Source organism: Nannospalax galili, unplaced genomic scaffold, assembly GCF_000622305.1.
Source record: "Nannospalax galili isolate Female #2095 unplaced genomic scaffold, S.galili_v1.0 scaffold498, whole genome shotgun sequence".
Classification (NCBI taxonomy): domain Eukaryota; kingdom Metazoa; phylum Chordata; class Mammalia; order Rodentia; family Spalacidae; genus Nannospalax; species Nannospalax galili.
This window is the reverse complement of record NW_008342032.1, coordinates 487,908-512,489: the sequence shown is the minus strand read 5'-3', so window position 1 is coordinate 512,489 and position 24,582 is coordinate 487,908. Positions and strand designations below refer to the sequence as shown.

The window sequence follows — 24,582 nt, the reverse complement described above, 5'->3', positions numbered from 1 at the left end:
ATGCAGAAAGGGCCTTTGATAAAATTCAACATACATTTATGTTCAAAGTTCTAGAGGGAATTGGACTGGAGGGAACATACCTCAACATAAAAAAAGCCATATACAACAAACCCACAGTCAACATCATTCTAAATGGAGAAAAGAAACTCTTGCAAAAGCAGTAAGACGAGAGAAGAAAATTAAATGAGTAATAATTGGAAAAGAAGAGATCAAATTATCCCTTTTTGCAGATGATATGATATCTAAGAGATGCCAAAAATTCCACTAGAAAACTCCTAGAAATGATTAACACTTTCATTAAAGTTATAGGTTACAAAATTAATCTACAAAAGTCTGTAGCCTTTCCATATACCAATAACAAGCAATCAGAGAAAGAGTACATGGAAATACTCCCTTTCACAATAGCTGCAAAAAAACAGTATATCTCAGAATTAACCTGACAAAAGACATTAAAGACCTCTACAATGAAAATTTTAAATCTTTAAAAGAGATTGAGGAAGACATCAGAAGATGGAAAGACCTCCCATGCTCGTGGATTAGAAGAATTAATATTGTGAAAATGACCATCCTACCAAAAGCCATTCACAGATTCAGTGCAATGCCAGTCAACATCCCCATGACATTCTTCAGCAACCCTGAACATTAAGAGCAATGCTGGGGGGATTACTATACCAGATTTTCCCATTTTCCCAGTTCTATGGTGGGTTGCTGTCTAGGAGTCTTTTGGGCCACCCTGGGGAACAACTCAAAGGAAGGTATCTCCTGCCTGGCATTGTTTCTTATTATGTAGCCTTTAGCTATACACATGGACTCTCAACGAATTATATTGATCCCTTTAATCTTTAGTTATACTTTCTTTTTAGGTGTTTAAGACCATACAGTTGGCCCAGATAAACCAAAATTTTTTTTTCGTTACCTCTTTAACATCTTCAGTAACACATTCCAGAGCAAGGATATATCTCTTTCAAAAGTGGCTGTAAATTTTTAGGTTCAGAAGTGAATTAGTACAGTTATACAATATTGAACTCAGTATAAACCCTGTAAGACATAAAATTAAATGAGTTTTTACCCATTACAGCTATAGGAGGGTGCCATTTGGGAAGTGGGTATATAGATGAATAAGATTGTGTGGGATGTTCTGTATGATATACACAAAAAAAAGACAACAAATTTTAAGAAAAAAGACATATTTGAGGAGGAAGCATAAAAATTTACTTCATGTTAAATAGTAGTGGTGATATCTACCTGATGACTTCATATCTATACTCAGGTACTAAGGATTCAAGTATAACCAACTGTGACTAGTAATAATCAGATACATAGAGATTAAAGACACATGTGCATTAAAAACATAGAAAACAGCATATTTTAAAATGAAATGGAGATCTTCTTTAATGGGTAACAAGAAACAATGCCAAACAGGAGATACCTTTCTTTGAGTTGTTCCCCAGGTGGCCCAAGAGACTCCTAGATAGCAACCCACCATAGAACCGGGAAAATGACGACTGATTGCTGCTAGATGAGGAAGAGCTGATCTTCCTAAAACAAGAAACTCTAGATAGGCTGACTAGATTCACTGTATGGACAAGCACTGGGGAAAGGCTAGGGGTGCCGACCACATAGTGGACAGTAACAGGGTTGACAGAGTATATGGGCTCCAATGGGAGAGGGGGTATGGGAGGGTGCCATTTGGGATGTGGGTATATAGATGAATAACATTGTTTGGAATGCTCTGTATGAAATACACACAAAAATCAAGAAATTTTAAAAAATGAGTTTTATTTGAGGAAGAAACATAAAAATTTGCTTCATGTTAATTAGTAGAGGTGAAAAACATTACCATTGGAATCTGCCTGATGACTTTATATCCATGCTCAGGTGCCAAGGATCTCAGAAAGTAACTGACTGTAACTAGTAATAATCAGATACATAGAGATTAGAGATGCATGTGCAATATCTGTTAATTGCATTAAAAAAGAGTTTTTCTGTATGAAACACTATATTTTAAAATGAAATTAGAGATCTTTTTAAAGGTTAAAACCTCATTCAATCCTGAGTTCAATATTGTATAACTGTATTGATTCAACTGTGACCCTAAAAATTTACAGCCAGTTTTGAAAGAGATGCATCTTTGCTCTGGAAATTGTTGTGAATATGTTAATGCTGTAATGAAATGGTTCTTCTAATCATGTGGTTCTTAAATAAAATCTTCCTAGAATATGCTTATTAATTGCAGTGGGAAATAGTCCATGCCATGCTTCCTTTTGCGTCAAGAACTTGCCATCACTTCTGAGACATTTTGCCAAAAGATGCTAAACTCCTCTTGCTTCCTTTATTTTGACTTTGCAGTGCATTCCACAATTTTTGGTGATTCAGTTGACATTTACACAACTCCCCTTGTGCAGTATGAGACTCTGAGACTCAAATAGGTCCATGCCTTTCCTCTCCAGTGCTTCACTAGCTTGGCCTTCATAGTGAGGGCTTAATAAATGTTGAATAAATGAAGGAATAAAGTGTATTCGGAGCAGGCAGTATTTGTAGGAAAGATGTAGTTTCCTTGGACTATTGAGGAAGAAATCGAAGTTGGGTGCTGTGGTAGAAATGGGAGGAGGGCATTTGAAGGAATCCTGCTGCAGTTCAAATTAAACTATAGCCACCATAAACTACTGTGCTCTGTGGAATAAAGATTTGTCAAGGAGAAAGATGGAAAAGTCAGTATTTACATGCAGATTGAAGGGTGAGGGAGAAGAAAAGAGATACCTATTTCATAGAAACCACAGGACTATGTTCTAAACAAAGTTCAGCTGATGAAGGCTAGGCATTTAGAGGTATATCCGACTGTCTTAGAAGAATTTTGTATAATGCGATGTCTGAAGTTTTAACGTGAATAAAAATATCTTGGGCTGCTAGATGAAAAAAAAAACAGAGATGCCAAGGATACTCTTCCCAGAAAGTCTGACTCATTTGGGACCTAAAAATCTACTTATAGTTATCAACATCCCCCTCCTCCACCAGGTTACTATGATGCAGGTGGTCCAGGAATCACACTTGGAGAAAACGGTGCATCAGCATTAGAGGGATGCCAGTTACAGGGAAAGATGGTAGGGAGAGGAGGACAACAGAAATAGGAAAACTGTCACTTTCTAAGGACTTGCTGGCATAAGGACCTCTTGAAGAGTTTTCTGTATATTGCCAGAGAATGCTGTGGAAGGACACTGCCTTTCATAGCTTTTGTCCCGTAGATTGATGAAATCACATAGTATAAAACCAAATGTAAATGCAACTGCTCACTGGAGTGCACTGACCAGTGAAGATTCTTGTGGTTGGAGAACTTTGGAGAAGCATTGGACAGATAGTTCAGGAGAGCTGGAGTTGTTTACTTCCATTTGGCTTTTGAATAGTAGTGCTGGATTAAGTCCATTTGTTGAAGAACTGTCCTTAGGAAATTTCTGAAAACAAATAAAATGAATCCAGGAACTTCAGGCAACTTGACAGGCAGGAAAATGATGTCACTTAAAAATGTATCTCATTAAACTTCATTAAACTAAGTATCTTTGGATAGTATTTTCTTAAAAGCAATTTGAAATAAAAGGGGAAACATATTAAAATATACATTAAAAGTTAATGGCTTATATTTGAAATGTTTAATTTTTTAAAATTTTATCATTTACTCGCAGGAGAACAAAATTGGTATCCCATACAGATTTATGATGGAAAACATGTATTTTCAGATCTGAGTATCTTCCTGATATCTCAGATTTATTAACCAAATATTTTATAATGCATATTGAATAAATTATCATATTTTAAACCTCAAAATTCTGGCAGTATATTTATAAGTGTATTAAATGTCTTTGGAATACTATAAAATTTAGAATTTATCTTGAAAGCTAGCAAATATTTTGAATTGAACTGTGTCTGGTAGAATAATTGTGCATTTAGATTGCTTTAATCACATATACCAGGTGGTTAGACCACAGACACTGAATCATTCTCCCTAAGAAAAAATGAGAACGAATTGCCTTTTTTTATTTCTTTGGCACAGAGAAGATTATGAATTGTATATTTGTAATACCAAGCTGAAGTCCTCATTTCTGCAGTAAATTCTGTCATTCTTATCCAAAGCCCAAAGATTTGATCCTTCCCTAAATTTTGCTGATAACTTTCAAAGGCTGATTACCAGCATCAGTGCACAACTAGACTGAGCTCTTGCCTCCTGTGCCTTTAGTTTTGCTTCCCTCCTCCATCATTGCTCATGTTTGTTTTTTCTTTCTAGAAGCTTCCATTTCCTCTTGTATAAAATGGAGGAAGTGGTAATGAATATCATACTGTATGTTTTTCAAGCATTACTTCACTGTAAAGAAGACTCAGAATTTGAACCCATGTGTTTGGACCCTGGGTTATGTGTTTAATGTATAAGCTCCTCTCTCTTTTCTGAAGAGGCTATCTCAGAGCAGTCTGAAATCATGTGTGTTAATGCATAATTGTGTTAGGGAAGGAAACTTTCTGTTAACAGTACTTAGTACCATTATTCTCTTATTATTATTATTATTATTATTATTACCTTTTGAGACAGGGTCTCCCTGTAGCCCCAGCTGGCCTGGAACTCACTATGTAGACCAGGCTGGCTTTGAATTCATAGAGATTTGCCTGCCTCTGTCTCCCGAGTGCTGGGACTAAAGGTGTGTGCCACTACACCCAGCTACTTATTATCATTATGACAGCTGTTTTAGTATTGTTACATTAAAGGAAACTCCTTTATTAACGTTTTAATTGCCTAGAACTCAGCTGACTCTTAACTAAAAATCAATAGAGGAGAAGAAAGAAAAAGGTACATTTTGAGTAAAAAGACTGGAATTTGTATAGTACTTTGCCTCAAAGTAATTGCCGTCACTGAGTAGGTTTATTTAATAATCTTTTCTGAGGTTTCTGTGTTCTTGCTGACTGGTCACATCTAAAACCCCTGTTTACCTCTGGAAATACCTATAGGAATAACAGACAGGAACCTGGCACCTTGTAGGTACTCGCATATGTATGTAGTACTTAATAAGTACAGAAAAAAATGCAATAAAAGCTGCTTCTAATATTCTGTTTTGCATCTCCCCTCAAATTTTGAGCTTAACTTTTTATTTTCATTCAGTTCAAATAACTTTTATTTCCTTAGAGAATTCTCCTTTTATCTTTGGAAATGTGTTCTTCAATGGTGTTTTATTGAATTTTTAAGTCTTAAGACCTTTAAAAAACTTTAATATTTAATTATAAATTGGCAAATTACAGTTGTACACAGTATGTTTTTATCTTACCCATATTTTGGAACAGATAAGGTGTCATCTGGGTCAGGGCACATTTCTACTTAGAAGCACTGTAAATACTATTATTTAATAATATTTTTAAAAATCCAAGTGTTCTTTTTCCATGTCTGAGTTTTTAGAGTTTTTCCAAATGGATAGAGAAACTGAGTTTAGCTCATTTCTTCTGGGCACCTGTGATGGCTAATCTTGGGTGTCAACTTGACTGGATCTGGGATTAACTGAAATGAAAGAGAGCTTCTTGATTGGATCATCAGAAGCTGGAAGACACACCCTAAATGTGGGTGTTACCTTCTCATGGCAGCCCATATAAAAGGCCATGTATAAAAGGCCACAGCAGAGGAGAACGCCTGGCTTCTTGCTGCTTGCCTTCTCTCTCCCTGGTGAGTTTGTCTTGCTGCTGTAGGCTGAAGACTAGCTGATCTTTTGGAACTTGTCAGACCTTCAGCGCCAGATTGGGACTAATGAGACATCCAGCCTCGTGGACTGAGCAACTATGGAGTCTCAGCCTCTCCAGTGTGATGCAGCCATTATTGGACTACTTGGACTCTATCCTGTGAGCTAAGCTGATAAATACATATATATTCATTCTACCGGTTCTGTTTCTTTGGAGAACCCTGACTAATACAGCACCCCTCCTCCAAGAGTCCCACTTGGGAGTCTCCTTCTGTTTCCATCATTAAAGCATGGTCCTGACCTCCCTTTATCTAAATCAGATTAGATCATTTCAGCCCAAGGCCTAGACTACAATAACTTCCTTTATGTGTTCCCAGTTAAGTAAATTGCACTGTGATTCTTCCTGGAAAGCATAAACTCTAACCCAGTGGGGACAAGGAAGTCTGTTGGTTTGGCCAGTTAGAAATGAGTCTCCATGAGGTGGCTTGAGCTGTTCTTCCCTCTCACCTGACAGCACCTCACCTACTTATCCAGATCCATTCTGGCTCTCAGGGATAGGGCACTGCTGTGTAAAGATGTCCCCAGCCCTTCTCCTACTGTGAAGGCTCCAAGGGCACTGCTCACTGTCCAGTAGACTTCTTTCTGTATCTGGAAAATAATGCTTTTATGGATGAAAGTGGGTCAGGATTCTGAGCTTAAACACATACACACGCGCACACACACACACACACAAACACACACACACACACACACACACACGGATTTGATAAAAGAAAAATGACAAAACTGTACTACCAAACTTCAACAATAATATGAACTTTGTCACTGTTGCCATAATGTGAGTTTGAGTTCATCATTCCCTCTTTTTCCAAATTCTCCAACCTATACAAAGTCCTTCCATGTACTCATGTTACTTCTTAAAGAAAGCAATGCTGATAAAAATTCTTTTAATTAAAAATTAAGTAAATTAATACAGACGGTCATAAAACTTGACTGAGTGTGTAGCTCAGTTGTAGAGTATTTGTCTAACATGTGTGATACACTAAGTTTATTCTCCTGCCCTGCAGAAGGGGGAGAGAGGAAGGGAGGGGGAAGGAGAAGGGAAGGAGGAAAGAAGGAAGGAAGGAAGGGAGGGAGGGAGGGAGGAAGGAAAAATCACACCAAAAGAAGCCACAAAATGAACATTTTGCTGATCATATGCTCTCCTCTGCCCATTCTGTTCTTGGCATTATTTGCTATAAGACAACACAGTAACAAAGTGTCCTCCACAGTCTATTTGGGGAGCTGAGACTGAGAGGCAGAGTTGGGAACCAAACTCACTGGTGGATTAGATGGACAGTAAACTGTTTCACGCAGAGTTGTGAATTACAAATTTCTGCTCAATTATGAGACCCCTCTGTGATAAACCCTCTGAGTGGAGGAACCAAGACCTTCACTTGGTTCTTGGAGCTACTTGTCAGCTGAACCCGTAGGACAGGGGCTGTCCTTTCTGTGCTCCTAGGCCTTGTGTATCAGGGTCAGCAGGAAGCTGCAGCTCATTACACCTCAGCCAACAGTCAGTTTAAGAGGAAAATGATTGCATTTTTAGAGACTGTATGAGGAAAAGGCTTAGGGATCAAAATGAGAAGGCAGTCATTCCAAAGCAAAAGAAACTCACATTGGTATCTTCTATGTCTCCTGTAACTCAGATGTTATCAAGTGTGAAGAATGTGGGCTGTTCTGGGCCTTGAGGCTACTGAGCAGGCTGAGACTAAGTTAAGCATTTTTGATGCATGTTTTCAGTTAGTTGTAAACATGGTGGAGAACAATGAAATAAGGCCATTTGTGAATGAGGCTGTAAACCTGGAGGGGCTCAGTCAGGACCATTAGCAAGTAGATATGAGAGCCAAATTCACCTCCAACTTGTTTGACCGCAGCCTGCAAGGCTGCAGTCGGCACTGAGTGCTTGCTGGTACATTGCACCTACACTTTGAACAAGGACTTGTGTTTCTCTTGTGTGGCACTGGATACTTCTCTTATGCTTTGACTTTCTGCTTCAGTATATTTCTGATTCTCCAAATTGCAGTGTTTTATCTTTAGCACTTGAAGTCATCTTCAACCTGTCTCCCCATGTTAGTTTTTGAAGTGTGAGGAATTAGAGTCAACAGCTTGACAGCCTCAAGCCAGCTCTCCTATTCAGTTAATGTTACATAGATTGCTTCCTTTCCTGAAGTGCCATTTGCTGATAATCTTAGTACTTAAGTTGTTTGCCTTCTCTCCTGTTGGAAAATAAAGAAAAGTAGTTTTGCTGTTTCTCATCTGATGCGTGCTTCTGTGTCTCTGATTTACAGATGAAATAGCTATGTGTAGTTCTTAGGCCCTCGGGTCTGATTTACTCACTGAGTCTCTATTTGCTTTTTAAGAGAAGCTGGAAATCTGGGGACATGGCTCAGTTGGTAAAGTGCTTGCCACTCAAGCATGAGGCCCTGAATTTGGATCCCAGCACCCAAATAGAAGCCAGGTTTGGTGGCATATGTTTGTGATTTTAGCACTAAGAGGCAGAGGCAGATTCCTGAGGCTCTTTGGTCAGCTAGTCTTGCTGATTCCTGCAGCTCTAGGTTCAATGAGAGACACCCCACCCCCCTGCCATCTCAAGAATAGAGAAACAGAGGAAAGTCAATACAGAAGCATAACTCTCACCTCAAAGGAGATAAGAGATAGTTTATTCTGCAGCAAATATAGTGACCATGGCCTGGGAACACAGATTCAGTTTACTCCATGTTCAAGCATGGTAACAGTTTCATGACTGTCTTAGTTTGTACTTCATTGCTGTGACAAAATACTCTGACCAGTACCAACTTGGGGAGGAAAGGGTTTATTTGTCTTACAACTCCTAGGTCACAGTTCATCAGGGAGCCCAAGGTAGGAACTCAGGGCAGGAACCTGGAAGCAGGAGCTGGAACACAGGCCATGGAGGAACACTGCTTACAGGCTTGCTCCCTCGGCTCCTGCTCAGCCTGCTTTCTTATGCAACACAGGCCCAGCTGCCCAGGGGTGGCACCACCCACAGTGAGCTGGGCCCTCCCACATCACTCATCAAGAAGATGCCCTTCAGACATGGTCACAGGCCAGTCCAATAGAGGCAATTCCCCGATTGAGGCTCCCTCAACCCAGGTGTGTCAAGTTGACACTAAAGCTATCCAGCACAATGACTAGACACTTTTCATGTCAATATTTTGGTAGAAACATTAAGTAGGCAGATATGACAAAAGAGAAATCTCAGCTATAGGCTTCAGATGCTGTCTAATGACACTCAGCCCTTTGGTTGGTGGGAGCAAGTGGTCTGCTAGATTAATACATTCCAAACGTTTTTAGCTGTTAGCCACAGGATGTTAAGTCAGACACAGAGGTAAGAAAGAAATGGCTATTTAGGGTCTAAAGACGGCCCAAGATAAATGGTAATTAGGCTCTGGGCCTACACCATTCAAGACTCTCCACAATCACTGATGTTTTCAGTTGATCAGCCTTTGCAGAAGACTGAGTTTCAAGATGTAGTTTTTCTGGGAACTTTCATTCACAAAAACAACCTTACATTAATTAGCTTCTGGCTTCTACATGCACATGTGCATCCACACACACGTGCACAAACATGAGCAGGTACACATGCATGCACCACACATATACACAAAAGAGAAGCTATAACTATGAATTTTATATATCTTCCTCATTTTATTTATAAATATATATTTGTTGAATATTTGTGGATTTCATACATTTTAATCATATTTAGAAACCCCCCTTTCCCTATTTGCACCACTCATAGCCTGCCTATAAGACTGCATAAATTTTGTCATATATGTTAAGGTGTACCAAGTCAAGTTTGTGTACCTAGATGTCCCTCAGTGTGAGTTCATCCACTGCAGCCTGTTCAGCCTAACATCACTCCCTTAAAGAAGATCAACTCTCCCTCACCCAACAGTGTTCATGTGTGGCACTGTAAACATAGCCAAATACACATAGCTGGCTAGTGATAGATGAAGTAGGCAATGGATGAATCCAGTTGATCTGGAGAAAGTACCAGGATACAGATAAAACTCCAGCAGAATAGAGTTTATTAGCAAAGGAACACATGGGACAGATTCCTTTCTGGGTAGGGAAAATGTCTGCCCCCGGGTCATGAGCTGGGGTCTTTTGTAGGGGGAGGCTTCTGGGGGAGTGCAGAAGGTGGGAAGATAATTTTTTAAAGATTAGGCATGGGGCAGGGAGCAGGAGAGCAGAACTGTTAAAACCTGCCTCTCTTTGAGATCAAAGGGAAAGCCTGCTGTGCTGGCCAAACTGTGGAGAAAATGTCTGCTTTTGACTTCAAAGACTAGGGTGCTTATCTCAGGGGCTTTGCTGTGCATCTGAACCCTAACATTCCAGCCTTTTTTGTTATAGGATGGGGGCACCATTGTCATTTTACTACTTCCTGCTGGACAAGGTCGACATGGGGGAGGCTGGATTAGGGGTCTATCAGACAGCGGGTGTTCCCTCTTCATGCATCTCAACGGGGTCCTCGATGGTTGACAGGCGCTTGTATACATGTGGAGGAAGGGAAAAAAAAAAAACTTATTAAAATTAGTAAGAGTTAGTCTTTGGATTTTGATCCTGAAAATATCTGAAGAGGCAAGGAGCAATGGTTAGCACCAAGGTAATAGCTCTTTTTTTTTCTGCCAAGGCTGGACTCAAGAGTGATGGACTCAGGATTTGTTTTCAGGCATTCTGATAGCTGTTGGAGTGGCTAGAATCAGTGTCAGTTACCTCTCAAAGGCTTCTAGATAGGGAGAGAAAACAAATTTAGCCATCATTTAATTTTTTAGGCTAGAACAATAGTGGGTTGTCTCCCTTAGCTGTAGGTGGGCACTACAGTATTGCTGACCAAGATTTGAAGGCTTATATCTGAGTAACATTGTCTTAGTAGGAACAAAATCATCAATGAGAGATAATTGTCTAAATAACATAAGAATTTAAGTCTAATGTCTGGGTTATATAATTCTTTGAATTCTTAAAAAAATATATATACTGATGACTTTAATTTTTGGTTATACTTTCCTTTTGGGTGTTTACGACCATACTGTTGGCCCAAATAAACCAATTTATTTTTACTCTTAAGGTCATATGAGGATTTGGTCCTCAGGGGTTACATGGGTTTGGGGGGAGCCCTTGGCTCCTCAGGCTTTTCTTTTACCAGTTCCATCTACATGAAGATAAGTCAAGAGGTCCTGCTTGATCAGGGCTTTGCTTGGAAGCATGGAGGAAATGTTTCCTCTCTGTTGACCCTCCTCTTTGTTGACTGGACACTGGTTCAAGTCCATCTTCTGGGGTCTCCATGGCTTCCCTGACCAAGAGGACAGGTGACTCACCAAAGTTACAGGACATTTCGAGAGATGCTCCATAGCCCCCTGGAACTTGTTTGACCTTGGAGGGCAAGGAACAAAAATTTATCCCTTTAAGTCCCCATGACCAGATTAATATAGGCCTTAAAGTCTGGCTATTAAACATCCAACAAGATTAGTTACACTAGTCCAGTACTTTTAATTACCATTGTCTTGCTATGTAGATAGAGCTTGGGCAACATCCTTAAATCAACCTTGACTAGACATCCTTAGACTAGTTGACTAAGCTATGACCTTAGAAACTTTATCTATATATTATTTTGGAGGGTTTGTACATGCCAGGTCCCTTGAAATAAGAGCTGGGTTTTGGCACCACCTGATAGATGAAGCAGGCAATGGCTGAATCCGGTTGATCAAGAGAAAGCACAAGAATAGAGTTTATTAGCAAAGGAACACATGGGATAGATTCCCTTCTGGGTAGGGAAAATAACTGCCCCTGTATGGGCTCGCAGGGATCTCGGAGCGCCAGTTGCTGGGCGTGGCGCCAGTCTCCCGCGCACTGCTGGGGTGCAGCGGGTCGCCCACTGCGTCTGCTGTTCGGGTCCCTGGCTCTCCTCCGCTGGGCGGGTCCCTGTTTCTCCGTGTTGCTGAGGCTCTCTGCTACCGGGGCTGGTGGCTCTAGAGGACCGCTGTCAGCTGCCCGGGCGGGTTCTGTTCCAAACTACCGGGCACTCCCTCGAGGTACAAGATCTGCCTGCCACGGATCTCGTGGGGAGATGCGAGAACGGCGAAAGCAGATTCTCTGTGAGTCGTGGTTTACGAAGAGACAGCCCTCTCCGGGGAGATGCAGGATTCAATGATACAGCTTCAGACACAGCTTCTGATGCAACTCTGATTTATTAAGGGGAAACCAGGATATTTATACTGTGGGGGTAGTGGCAAAAGCCTTAGTTGATAGGTGCTTTTAGGATGCCCCATTTACATGTGGTGGTGGGCTTCCACCAGGCTGCCAGACATTGTCTGATTATCACACAGGAAAACCTGGCAGTTCCTATGCCAGAGGCTATGTATCTGTGGCGGCTACTTCAAAGATGAGTCAGGAAGAGAGTAGGGGGGCGCCCTGCTGAGAAAAGGAGTCCTTCCATTCGCCCAAAGCCAGCATGCGGCTATCCGGACATGGAAAGACTACAACCTAACACAGCAGGAGTCCCCAACACCCCTGGGTTGTGAGCTGGGGTCTTTTATAGGGGGAGGCTTCTGGGGGATGCAAAAGTTGGGAAGATAATTTTTTATAGATTAGGCGGTTGGGGGGGAGAAGGAGAGCAGGACTGTTAAAACCTGCCTCCCTTTGAGATCAAAGGGAAAGCATGCTGTGCTGGCCAAACTGTGGAGAAAAAAGTCTGCTTTTGATTTCAAAGACTAGGGTACTTATCTCAGGTGTTTTGTTGTGCATCTGAACCCTAATAGCTAGGTCATAGATCTTAGAGAAAACTCTAAATCTGTCATATCCCTAGACAAATGTAATTTCTTATTGTATGCTAAATATGAATCCTTACATTTACACACAAGCATGTCAATCACCACACATCAAAGAAGCTTCTTTTGCAACAGATGGAGACTTACAGAGTTCTACAACTGGTCACACACAGAGGATACGTGTCTGTGAGACGCTCAACCCTAAGTGACACATCTACAGTGGAACCTCTACACCTAAGGCTCAAGGAATATAGTGGAACAAGGGGTAGAGAAAATACTAACCTATCTCTCAACTCTCATCAGTGAAGCTTCCTCATGCAACAGGGTGTGGTGAACACAGAAGGCCACAACTGACCAAAATATAGGAAAAAAAAAAAAAAAGACTGCAGAGTGTGGGTCCCTTGGACAGGACTCCTGTTTTAAACTTCACCCACCAGGGCTCAGGGATCATTGTGGAAGAAGGGGCAGAAAGATTGTGAGAACCAGGAGAGAAGGTGCATCATGACCATAAGGAGACAGAGTCTTACAGGCTCCTGGAACCTCGCTCATATGAACTTACAGCAAGGGCAGATTTTAGGTGAGCTGAGGGCAGGAGAGGAGTTATTTCTGCTACTTCCAGTCCCAGAGGCAAGGTATAGAGGCCAACCAGACAGGTGCTGAGGCTGGGGAAGGAAAGGTGAAGACAGGTGCATGTTTTCTTGTTTGTAGGCCAGAGTCCCCATGCTTTCCTGAGTCACTCCTTTGTCAGGATGCAGGTCCAGCTGCTGAAACAATGGTTCAAGGTATTCAACAAGAGAGACATTTAAGTCTCTCAGTTATCTGAGTGTAAGCAAACTAAGATGTAGCTTTTCCCTTGTTTTGCCAAGGCTCACCATTATGACATGTTTAGCAGGTCATGTGTCTTCTGAGACAGAAGCTAGCTCATCATAGGAACTAAGGGAAAGGTACCCATGGTGAAAGCTCCATGTTGATCACAAAAGCTATAATGAGAACAGACATGCTAGGGTTAAACCAGTGAGGTCAGAAACTCTAGGAATGAGAAGCAAAAGAGCTTGCAACTCGGTATGACATAACCAAGCTGACCAGGTAAGAGGAAGGACAGGGCTCTGAGCCAGGGTTAGCAGGCTGCCTCCTGAAGTACTCCTTCCTTGAGGAGTGTATGTAAGGGCACTGTTGCCTTTTCATATATTTTTGCTTCTAATGGAGCTAATTGTAACAGACTACATTGTAAGTAAGGCCTGCAACTCCTTCAGGAAAGAGACCACCCCAGACCATGCCTCAGACAAAGAGCTGAATATGAGGTAACCAAGAACAACTGCTGCTACATCCTGGTAGTTGTAATAGGAGTTAGCTCCATGATGGCACTGTGAGCTGGCCACATAAATGTGAGGACATAGTCTAATTAACAGCCAGCAACGCCTACAAGGTTGAGGGTAGCAACGCCAGCCAGATCTAGCCGCTGGCAGACAGTCGAGATCAGCAACTAACAAAGCATAAGTTAGAGATGGACAGAGAGGGGCTTCAGCCATCCCTAATGGGATGGGCAGCACATGAATGGAGTGTGATCATGGCCCAGAGAGCTAACCAGTTGCAATAGACATTATCTCATTCTTTTTCCAATTTCTGCCACAAGTCCTATAAAAATCCTTAGCCAAAAACAGTTTAATTTTTTTTCTCTCTCTTGGGAACCCTTCCTGCTCTTGGGAGTTTTTCTCTCTTTTCCTCAATTCCTCATTTTTTTTTTTCTTATTTTTTCTTAATGAACTTGCTTCTGTTTTGCTTACTCCTGTGAGTTCCATGTCTTTAACCACTGAGGGAGACAATAAATCTGAAAGCCACTGTCGCAGGCTGAACCTTGGGGACCATTGAATCTGTATCCTGGCCTGAGAAAGAGCCTCACCATTCTCAAAAGCTGCATCACTTCCCTTTTAGGATCCAGACTCCAAGTGCTTCACTGTGTCCACGCAGTAGTGACTATACTGACAGTATGGACACCCCTGGCTCAAAAGAAGATAGAAAATGTGGGTTGGACTGCTCTGTATCAGCTGAAAATCACATATTTACATCACAAAGGGGAGTGCTATTTGAGCTATTTAGCAGTATTTGGACTTGTGGGTCTTGGGTTTTGCAAGGTCAAGCATCTTTTACTGTTTAAATTCTCTATTTCAGCCAGGCTTCAGTAGCACAATTGGGATGTGACCTTGCCACTAATTTTTCCCTAGTTTATATAATTTGGCTTCTGGTTTGACTGGCCTAGCATATGAGTTTTTAGTTGCTTGTTTGCATGGTTAGTCATAAAATAGCAGAGATTAAACTTTTTGCCCTCTAAAAATTACTAAAGATAGTTAAAATATTTTAAGTGGGTCATTTGCTGTATTAAAAATTCAAACACATCATAAGACCATTTACACATTTTATGATTTATTATGTCCCTTGGAAATCTCCACTACAAAGTTGTGAGAAATTGATACCAAAAAAGCAAATAATGGGGTCAAGGAAATGGCTTAGTTGATACAGTGCTTGCTATTCAAACATGAAGATCTGAGTTAGAGCTTCAGCTGACAGTGCCTGTCTATAACTCTAGCACTGGGGAGGTGCAGGCAGGAGGGTATCTGGGGCTTTCCGGCCAGACAGTGTAGTCAGTAAGTGAGTTCCAGGTTCAGTGAGAGATCCTGCTCAAAACCATAAGGTGGGGAAGCGATTGAGAAAGATAGACATTGACCTCTAGCCTCTACATGGGGCACAAGTGGGCATGTGTGAGTAGACACACCCACACATGTGCCAGAAAACAAATGTTCTAGTAATTTCATGAAAATAACATTGACCTTTTATACCCCTTAAAAGAATCTTAGGGTGCCTGGTGTATATTTTGAGAGTCACCAGCCTAGAGAGCATACCACTGTGTGAGTATATAGCAATTGTAAGGGCCAGAGGTGGGAACTTAAAGAAATTCAAACAGGACTGGTATCATCAAGACAAGTTCAAAAAATAGGTTGACCAATCTGAGAACTTCTTTCGCTTTATATTGGGAGGAGTTGGTTCCTCATACTGAATAATACATTTATGTGTAAAAGTTAATAGTGATTCTTTGATCTATATCAGTTTAATTCTGGTATTTAAGATCTGTGAACTAAATAACCATTTTTGTTTGTTTAAGACAGTTTTCCTGTAGCCCCAGCTGGGATGGAAGTCACTATGCAGACTAGGCTGACCTTGATCTCATAGAGATCCACCTGCCTCTGCCTCCAGAATGCTGGAATTAAGGACATGCATTCAACCACACCTGGCTTAAATAAACATTTTATACAAAACAGGAACTCATTGGAGACAATTTTTTTTGAACACTTATACTGTGTTTGGCCACCCTGCTCTGAACATACCGTTTCTGAGTTGGCACATCCATTGTCTTTTATAGAAGTGTGAAGTGCAGCAGGTTCACATATTCAACCACTTTTACAGCCAGGCAGTACGCCTGTGACCTAGGCAAACCAGTCAGACATCTACATTCATGTTGTGGTATGGAAACTATGGACATGCACAAACCCCAAGCAGCTGCACATAGTTTCCATGGCAACAATTATTTGCAGGAGTTGCTGGCAGAGGAAGCTGTAGACTCCTCTGTTTGTGAAATAACTGAGGCAACAATGTGGTATTTTTTTTCTATAAAGGCCTCTGTGAGAATTGGAGTGATGTTCCTGGAAATGTAGCCTCTGAGCTTAGTTTTGCTGTGCTTCCTGGAAATATGTTATCTCTCCAATGTTCTTCTCCGAATTCAAGAGTTGGTGTCTTTGTTTACATCTAAGATTCCTGTTTGATACGTTTCCAGATGCAGTAAATGCAGTTACTTTCAAAGTATCCTCTGGAAATGCTTGCAGCAAAATATCTGGGCCTTGTTCTAATAAAGTCTGTTTCTGGGCTTAGAATGGATAGAGTCGGAATCCTTGTGGCTGAGTCCTAGGAATCTGCATTTTATTTTATTTAATCAATTGCTGAATCATTATTTTTCTTAAAACAGGGTCTCATATATCACAGGCAGGCCTTAAACTTGACGTATAGACCAGGATGATCTTGAACAGAAGTTCTGATTCTCCTGCTTCTGCCTCCCCAGTGCTGTGACTACAGATGTATCTGCCACCATGCCCAGTTCATGCGGTGCTGGGCAGGGAGCCAAGGCTCTATGCTTGGCTTTGTGAATGTTAGGCAAGCACTATACCAACTGAGCTAAATCCCCAGCCCAAGAATATGCATTTTGAACAAAGCTCAGATTTACATTTAGGTACAATAAAACTTAAGAACAGTTCTTTTTCTGTTTGTATAGTGCCTGCTTTCTGTTAGAGATCTAACTAACTTTTAAAGAATAATTCTACTTTTCAAAGCCCTCATGGATGACTGACCTGTATTTTTCCCATGGACCCCCGTACATCTGCATTCTCCATAAGCTTTTGTTTTGTTTTGTTTTTCTTTAACTTCTTTTTTTTTTATTCTCCCTTTTGATGTTTAAGACCTGGTCAGGGTCTCATGTGGCCCAGGCTGGTTTCCAGTTTGCTATGTAGCTGAACTTAACTCGCTTCGTAGTCAAAATTGGCCTTGAACTCCAGATCTTACTATTTCCCGAGAGCTGGGATTATAGACTTGCACACTCACACTAGGCAGGGAGTCTCTTTAACACACACACACACACACACACACACACACACACACCTTTTTTCTTTTCCTGAGAACTGAGAAGTGGTAGTTCTCTAGTGAAGGTCGGTTGCCGACATTCTACAGCTGCTGTGGTGCCAAATTGCTTGATATGCTGGAACTTGTAACTGTGGTTTGCCATGTGGTTTCTTTCTTGAGCATCTTTGTAACTTGCAGGCTTAGAGCTCAGTATTAGGACTAGGACTTACTGGAGACAGGAGGGGAAAGGCTAGAACATAGGAGAGAGAGTTATTTTCCTTGAAGGGTTTCTTAGCTGTGAATTTGGGCTGAAAAGTAACATAAGAGAGGGGATGATTAATGTTCTTCAGAGCTTTCTGGAAGCACAGATTATAACCATTTTAGAGAATGTTGCCTTTCCTAGTTCCCTAAGTGAGAAGATAAATGTCCAAAGTTAACAAAGTGGCTAATGGGGTGTAAAGAACATGAGTGATCTAGAAGTGGAAAGTGAGGGTGCAGAAGTTGTTCTAGGCTAGACTGAAAGAGACGGGACCAACATTTATTTAGTTCATCTTTGAGCATGTTCCATTAGTAACTTTGATCCCCAGTTTCCTCAACTGCAAAATAAAGATTCTAATAAGAGCTAAGATTCATAAAATATTGACCATTGGTGAGGAACTATTACAGGTTATATGCTAATTCATTTAATCCCATTACAGCCACATCATCAGTACTACTGCTTCTGCGTTTTTCAGGTGCCCAGACATCCTGGCTTATCTGTGCAGTCACTAAGCGTGTTGGTTTTCTATTGGTAATGTACACATTTCCAGGAATGCAAGGGTTAAAGACAGCCTGTGCTTATCTCACAGTTTTGTGGGGCAGGTGTCAGGGCACAGCCTACCTAGGTTCTTTGTATGGTGCCATAAGGGAGCAGTCAAGGTGTTGTTGACCTATTAGGGATCATCTAGGAATCTGTAACCTTAGTGTTGATGGTTAAGGTCTCAGACGTGGCTCAGACTCCTTTTTTTTGAAGCTCTTGAAGTTAATGGCAGAATTAATTTTCTTTAAAAATACTTATATTTTATGTGTATGTGTATGCCTGAATATATATATATATGCGTGTGTGTGTTTGTGTGTGTGTGTGTGTATGTGTGTATACCATGTGCAAGTAGGAGCCCACAGAGGCCAGAAGAGGGCATCAGATTCCCTGAAACTTGAGTTATGGGCAGTTGTGAGCCATCATGTGGGTGCTGGGAACCCAGGTCCTCTGCCAGAGCAGGAAACACTCTTAACTGTTGAATCATCTCTGAATCCCAGTATTAGTTTTCTAAAAGCTGCAGAACTCTTGGCATCAGGGCTTCAAAGCAAGCAGAAGAACATCTTCTGTTAAAGGTCTCACTTCCTTCGGTGAAGACCTCAGGGAAACCTGTCTTTAATTTAACACTAACTACTTAAGGGACTTTAATACATCTGCAATATGTCTTCACCTTTGATATATGATGTAACATAGTCATGGGAGCAATATCCATTTATCATATTCCATTAATCAGAAAGACTAAAAGGAAGGGTTTTGTCCGTAGTCGGAGGGAGGGGTTACACAAGCCATAGGGCCCAATGATGGGAATCACAGAGCTGTCTTACACTTCTGCCAAATGCAGCTTTAAGGCTGACATTAAATCCAACTTGACTGCACATGAAGCATCGGTGACCTTGGCATTCTATGCTCTTCCTCCTCCTTTAGAAGGAAGTGAGCCCATTTTATACAGTCTTGCATAGAGTACTAAATAGCATAATACCCAGCAGCTTTGTACTCTGGTGCTCATCAAATATGAGTTCCCTGCACACCTCCACCTTATCGGTCAGCTTCAAGGACCCATTAGCACCTATGGTTTTGTATTTTCTGAATAAAACCTTTGTACTCTGGTGCTCATCAAATATGAGTTCCCTGCACACCTCCACCTTAAACGGTCAGCTTCAAGGACCTATTAGCACCTATGGTTTTGTATTTTCTGAATAAAATGTCCAGTAGTGTCTCTAAGCACTCTGGTTGTACAAGTTTTTCAAATGTTTACATTCTTTTCAATGTAGGACTTGGGAATTGAGACTTGAGTTATCAAAAAGTAACCTTAGCTTTGCTTTTTGTCTTTAAAACAGATGAAGTGACTGAGAAGACTGCGCTCCCTGCTTTTGCACATAGGACAGCATGGAACAGCCATTTACTATGAATTCACTGGTAAGTTGTGGCAGTTGACACTGCGTGTGGCTGGAAAGCCCAAAAAGAAGAATAGAAACAGACCAACTGTGAAATGAATCACAGCTGCTTTAAGAAGTATAGCATTTCCTTATAGTTTTTTCTCCTTGTGTGTGGTCATGCCTTTCAAGGAAGTGACTAATAAAATCATCTTTGCATGACTTAAAAATCACTTTATGCCCACACAATTGTGAAATTTAAATTTGTCCAGCTAGACTCTAGGAGTGCAAATCCTTCGGAAAAACACTAGAGATAATTTCAAAACTGACATCACATTGAGTAAACCTATTTTGAGACAGGGTTTTACTATGTAGCACTGACTGACATGGAACTCACTATGTCGACCAGGCTAGCATTGAACTTCCAGAGAGCACCCTGGCTCTGCCTCCTGAGTGCTGGGATTAGAGGTGTGCCTCACCATTTCTGAACTGTACTCCAGCTTCCTTACAAATAAAAAATGAAGGGTTTCCTTGTGTGGTAATAACTGAGGAAAGTGTCATGTATTTAGTACTGAGGGGTTTCTCTGGGCCTTGTTACATGCCTGCATACTTGAAGTTCTTGCTCCTCTCACCTTCTCCATTACTGCTCATCAGAGTGCAGTTCCTCTAGCTGCGTCTCAGAGCAGTGAGCTGGAGAGGAAGTGACCAGGGCATTGGGATCATGTGGGCTTGCTCAGTATCCCTGACCAGTTTCTGAATGTGAATATAGACAGACTATGTCTCTGATTTGGTGCTTTGTGCCATATTCCCACCCTATCATGATGGTTTGACAAATGGAAGCTGTTCAATTTCTCCTTCAGATGAAAACTAGTCACAGTGATGTTGATCCTATAAGCAACAGTGTACTGAATACACTGTATCCACAAAACACAGTCCCTTGACATAAAGGAGTAACAGGCCTGGTCTTTGTGCTGAAATACACTGTGACAAGAATGCTTTTTTAAAATATTTTATGTATTATTTTTTTGCTCTTCCTATTTTATGTGTATGAGAGTATTACCTGCATGTGTGTAAGTGCACCCATGTCATGCAGTGCCTGTGGAGTCCAGACGAGGGCATCAGATCCCCTAGAACTCGAGTTATGGGTGGTTGTTAGTCAGTCACCATGTGGGTGCTGGTAATTGAATCCAGGTCCTCTACAAAAGCAACCAGTACTCTTAACCTCTGAGCCATCTCTCCAGCACCCAAGAATGCCTCTTTTTTCTTGGCCAAGAATGTCCTCTCAAGCTCTTAGATTGCTTGAGAAGTAAGAACCTGCAGAAGTCTTTGCACTTCTTCACCCCTCATTGTCATTTCATTGGGGGGATAATAGGAAGTGTCCCATTTCTACCTCTGCAGAGCAAATCAGGTTACGGATATTTTATGTGTATTTCCATGACATTAGAAAACAATAATTTAAAATTCTGTTGTACTTGTTACTGTGAAAAGGAACACTTTTTCATCTAGGAAATTTTTGCCATCATTCAAAAAGATGAAATGCAATGAAATATTTAAGATTGATGAAGGCTTTAGGTAATTTCCCAGTTTGTCTTTAGTGATTTAATTTCACTGCCTTTTCCTTCTTCTCAATTCTTTCTCTCTCTCCCTAAATGCAGCCATGTGCAATGACATTAAGAGAGAGCTTAATATTTTTCTAAGTTCCTTTCAGACACAGTCGGGACTTTCTCCCTCTCCTCTCTCTCTCTCTCTCTCTCTCTCTCTCGTCTAGCTCTCTTCTCCCCCTCCCCCTCCCTCTCCCTCTCCCTCTCCTTCTCCCTCTCTTCCCTCTTCTGGTGCTGAGGATTGACCTAGGACTTTGTGCATGCTAGACACATACCCTTCCACTGACATATACTTCCATCCCCATTTCCTCTCTTTTAAAAATTTGATACATTTGTGGAATATTAACTCTGTTTCAGGGAATATGCTACATCCTAAACAGTAGAGATGAATAGAAAATGATTGGGTTTAAAAGCCCCAAAGAATTCATAAAGGCTTGGAAACATTTGTACAGAGATAGTTGGTTCAATGTGGACTGTGAGGTAATAAGATAATGAACAAATAGTTCTGTGCATTTTGAATGCTGGAAACTCTCTTTGGCAAATGTTCTAATTTCAATATATTGTTAAGTCATTTTTCAGTGTCACTCAGATAGTTATCTATGGTTGAGTGATAATATTTTCATTTAGTGCTATTGAATTTTACAGGTGAGTGTTAATTGAGGGAAAGTGGTTGGGTTGCTGGTGTTAAACCTCAGTTGGAAAAGACTAGCACTGAAGCCAAAGAGAGGCTCAGAATTCATAAGCCCTGACTTCTGTCTCTGGTGTGGGGAAGTCTTCAACAGTTTCTCTGAAATTAGAACTCATTCAAAGTTCTGGAATAAACAATACAGCAGTGTGTATCAAAGCAAGAGTATATTTTTTAAATGTACTTACAATTTATCTTTTACTTAAATGGACAGAATCTGCTTGATATGTAGCATTTTTATTAATTCTTCGAGAATTTTATACAGACATACAATATTTTGATCGTACTTCCCTCCCTCTCCTCCTCCAACTCTTCAGATGCACTGCCTAACCTTACCTCTTTCAAGCTTTGTGTCCTCTTCTCACTGTCTTGTTTTATTATCCACCGAGTCCAATTTGTGCTGCCCATAAACTCATTGGTGTGGAGCTGTCCACTGGAGCATCGTCAACCAACCCAGGGCCACACTGTTAAAGAAAACTGACTCTCTTCCCCAGAAGACATCAACTGGCAGTGGCTTCTTAGCTAGTGGTGGGGGCACTTGAGCACCTTTCTGCTCTGGGGTGAAATGTTCACTGGCTTGATCTTGTGCAGGCTTTGTACACACAACCACAGCTCCTGTAAGCTCATGAGTATAGCACTCCTGTCATGTCCAGAAGACACTGTTTCGCTCTTCCCTAACTTCTGTCTCTCACAGTTTTTCTGCCCCCTTTTCCTCATGGTCCCTGAGCCTTGAGGAGGAGTGTGATATAGATGCCCCTATTTCTGGCTGAGCACTTCAGTGACACTCTCTTCACTTTGACCACCTTCACTGCACAAATAGATTTCTTTGATGTGGCATAATAGCTGCACAAATCTATGGGTATAGAGCTACAAATTTAGAGGACAGTTGATACTATGTCCATTTATCAAAATAATAGTAGGTTCACACTTGGGGCCTTTGAGTGTCCCTACCATGGCTTCTTGGTCAGATTTGCAGTACCAGGCATACGCTTCCTCCTATGGAGCAGGCCTAAAATCCAGTCAGAAAGTGGTTGGTTATCTCTTCAACATTCATGACACTATTGCATCCATGAGCATATCTTGCCACAGTGACCGTTATTGTAGCTCATAGAGTTCCAAGCTAGGTAAGATTATTTCTCTCCCAGCAGCCTTCATAGCATCTTCTTGTACTTTGAAAACTTCCTGGTCAGTATCAACTTGATCTCTACATGTCCTATGACCAAAGTGTATGGTGTCTTCAGCAATAAAGTCTTACCGTCAAGTTCTGGTAGGCAACCCAAAACAATGTTAATATCCTGTATTGTTTGAGGGGGTCTCCAGGATGCCCCTGACCAACAGCGTAAGGGAAGGTATCCCCACACCTTACACTAGGCTTTTTATTTGGCAACCTATGGCTTAGGAGAGAAGCAGTATTCCTTGTGTAAGGTAACTCCAATTATACTCTTTTATATGATCTATCTACCCATCTATCTATTGATCGATAGATATTTAGAAAGCTTGTAAGAGTAGATTTCCATATGGCTTTTTCAAACATGCTTAATATTGGTTATCTCTCCCTCTCCTACCCCCCACCCTACCCTCCCATTCCCCTCTCTACTTAAAATTCCCTCCCCATGATTCCCCCTTTCCCTTTATATCATCTGTGCTCTATTATCTTCCCTTCCTTAAAATCTTCCTTCCTCCTGGGACTGGAGAGATGGCTTCTCAGTTAAGAGCACTAGCTGCTCTTTCAGAGAACCTGGATTTGGGTCCCAGCATCCAACATGGCAGCTAACAACCATCTGAAACTCCAGCTCCTGGGGTTCTGATGGACACCCTCTTCTGACCTTCACATTGCACAACATGGGTGCACTTACATACATGCAAGCCATACACTCATACATATAGAATAAAAAAATAAAACCTGTCTTCCCCCTCCCCACCAGTGGCCCCCCCCTTAATTTCCTGGATTCTACAGGCACTCCAAGTTAAACATACAAAACTCAAGATTTAACTTTAAGATACATATATGAATGTGAACATATGACATTTGATGGGGATTGCACTGAATCTGTAGATTATTATTGGTAGGGTGGCTGTTTCTACAACATGAATCCTACCAATCCATGAGCATGAGCAATCTCTCCATTTTTTGGTGTCTTCTTTAGTTTCTTTCTTCTGTGTTTTTTTTCTTTTATTTATTTTTATTTTATATATATGAGTGTTATGCATGCATGTGTGTAAGTGCACCTGTGATGGTCAGAAGATAGTATCAAATCCCGTGGAACCTGAGTTACGGACAGTTGTTAGCTGCCATGTGGGTGCTGGAATTTGAACCCGTGCCCTCTGCAAGAACAGCCAGTGCTCTTAACCACTGAGCCATCTCTCCAGCACCATCTTTCTTCCATGCTTTAAAGTTTTTACTGTAAAGGTTTATTTCGAGGTATTTTTTTGAGGCTGTTTTGAATGAGATTGTTTTCCCCTGATTTCTTTTTCAATCCATTTGTCTTTGGTATATATGAAGACTGTTGATTTAGGTATGTTAAGTTTGTAACCTGCCATTTTACTGAGAGTGTTAATCCCTATAGGAGTTTCCTGGTAGGGTACTTAGGTTGTCTCATATATAGAATAATGCCAACTGCAAATAGCTGCAAATAGGGTTTCTTCGACTTCTTCCTTTTCTGTTTCTGTTCTTTTTCTTTTCTTATTGTTCTAGCTGGTCCTTCAAGCACTAGGAGTGAACAAAGTGGACACCATTGCCTTGTTCCTGATCTTAGTGGGAATGTTTCAAGTTTTTCTCCATTTAACATGATGGCTACTATTGGTTTGTCATAGATAGCCTTCATTATGTTGAAATGTGTTTCCTCTACCTCCATGTCTCCAGATTATTTTTGTTACTATGAAAAGATGTTGGATTTGATCAGAAAAAAAAAAGCCTTTGACAAAGTCCA

At 41.0% G+C, this 24,582-nt stretch overlaps 1 protein-coding gene across 1 annotated transcript in view; it reads left to right on the top strand.

Annotated features, from left to right (window-relative positions):
* Positions 1 to 24,582, top strand: part of Stambpl1 (STAM binding protein like 1) — a 55,046-nt gene that overhangs the window by 9,279 nt on the left and 21,185 nt on the right. Inside the window, exon 2 of the mRNA XM_008837843.3 lies at positions 19,331 to 19,409. Within this exon, the coding sequence (XP_008836065.1) occupies positions 19,380 to 19,409 (30 nt within the window). The 5' untranslated portion in view covers positions 19,331 to 19,379. The remainder of the gene's footprint in view (positions 1 to 19,330; positions 19,410 to 24,582) is intronic.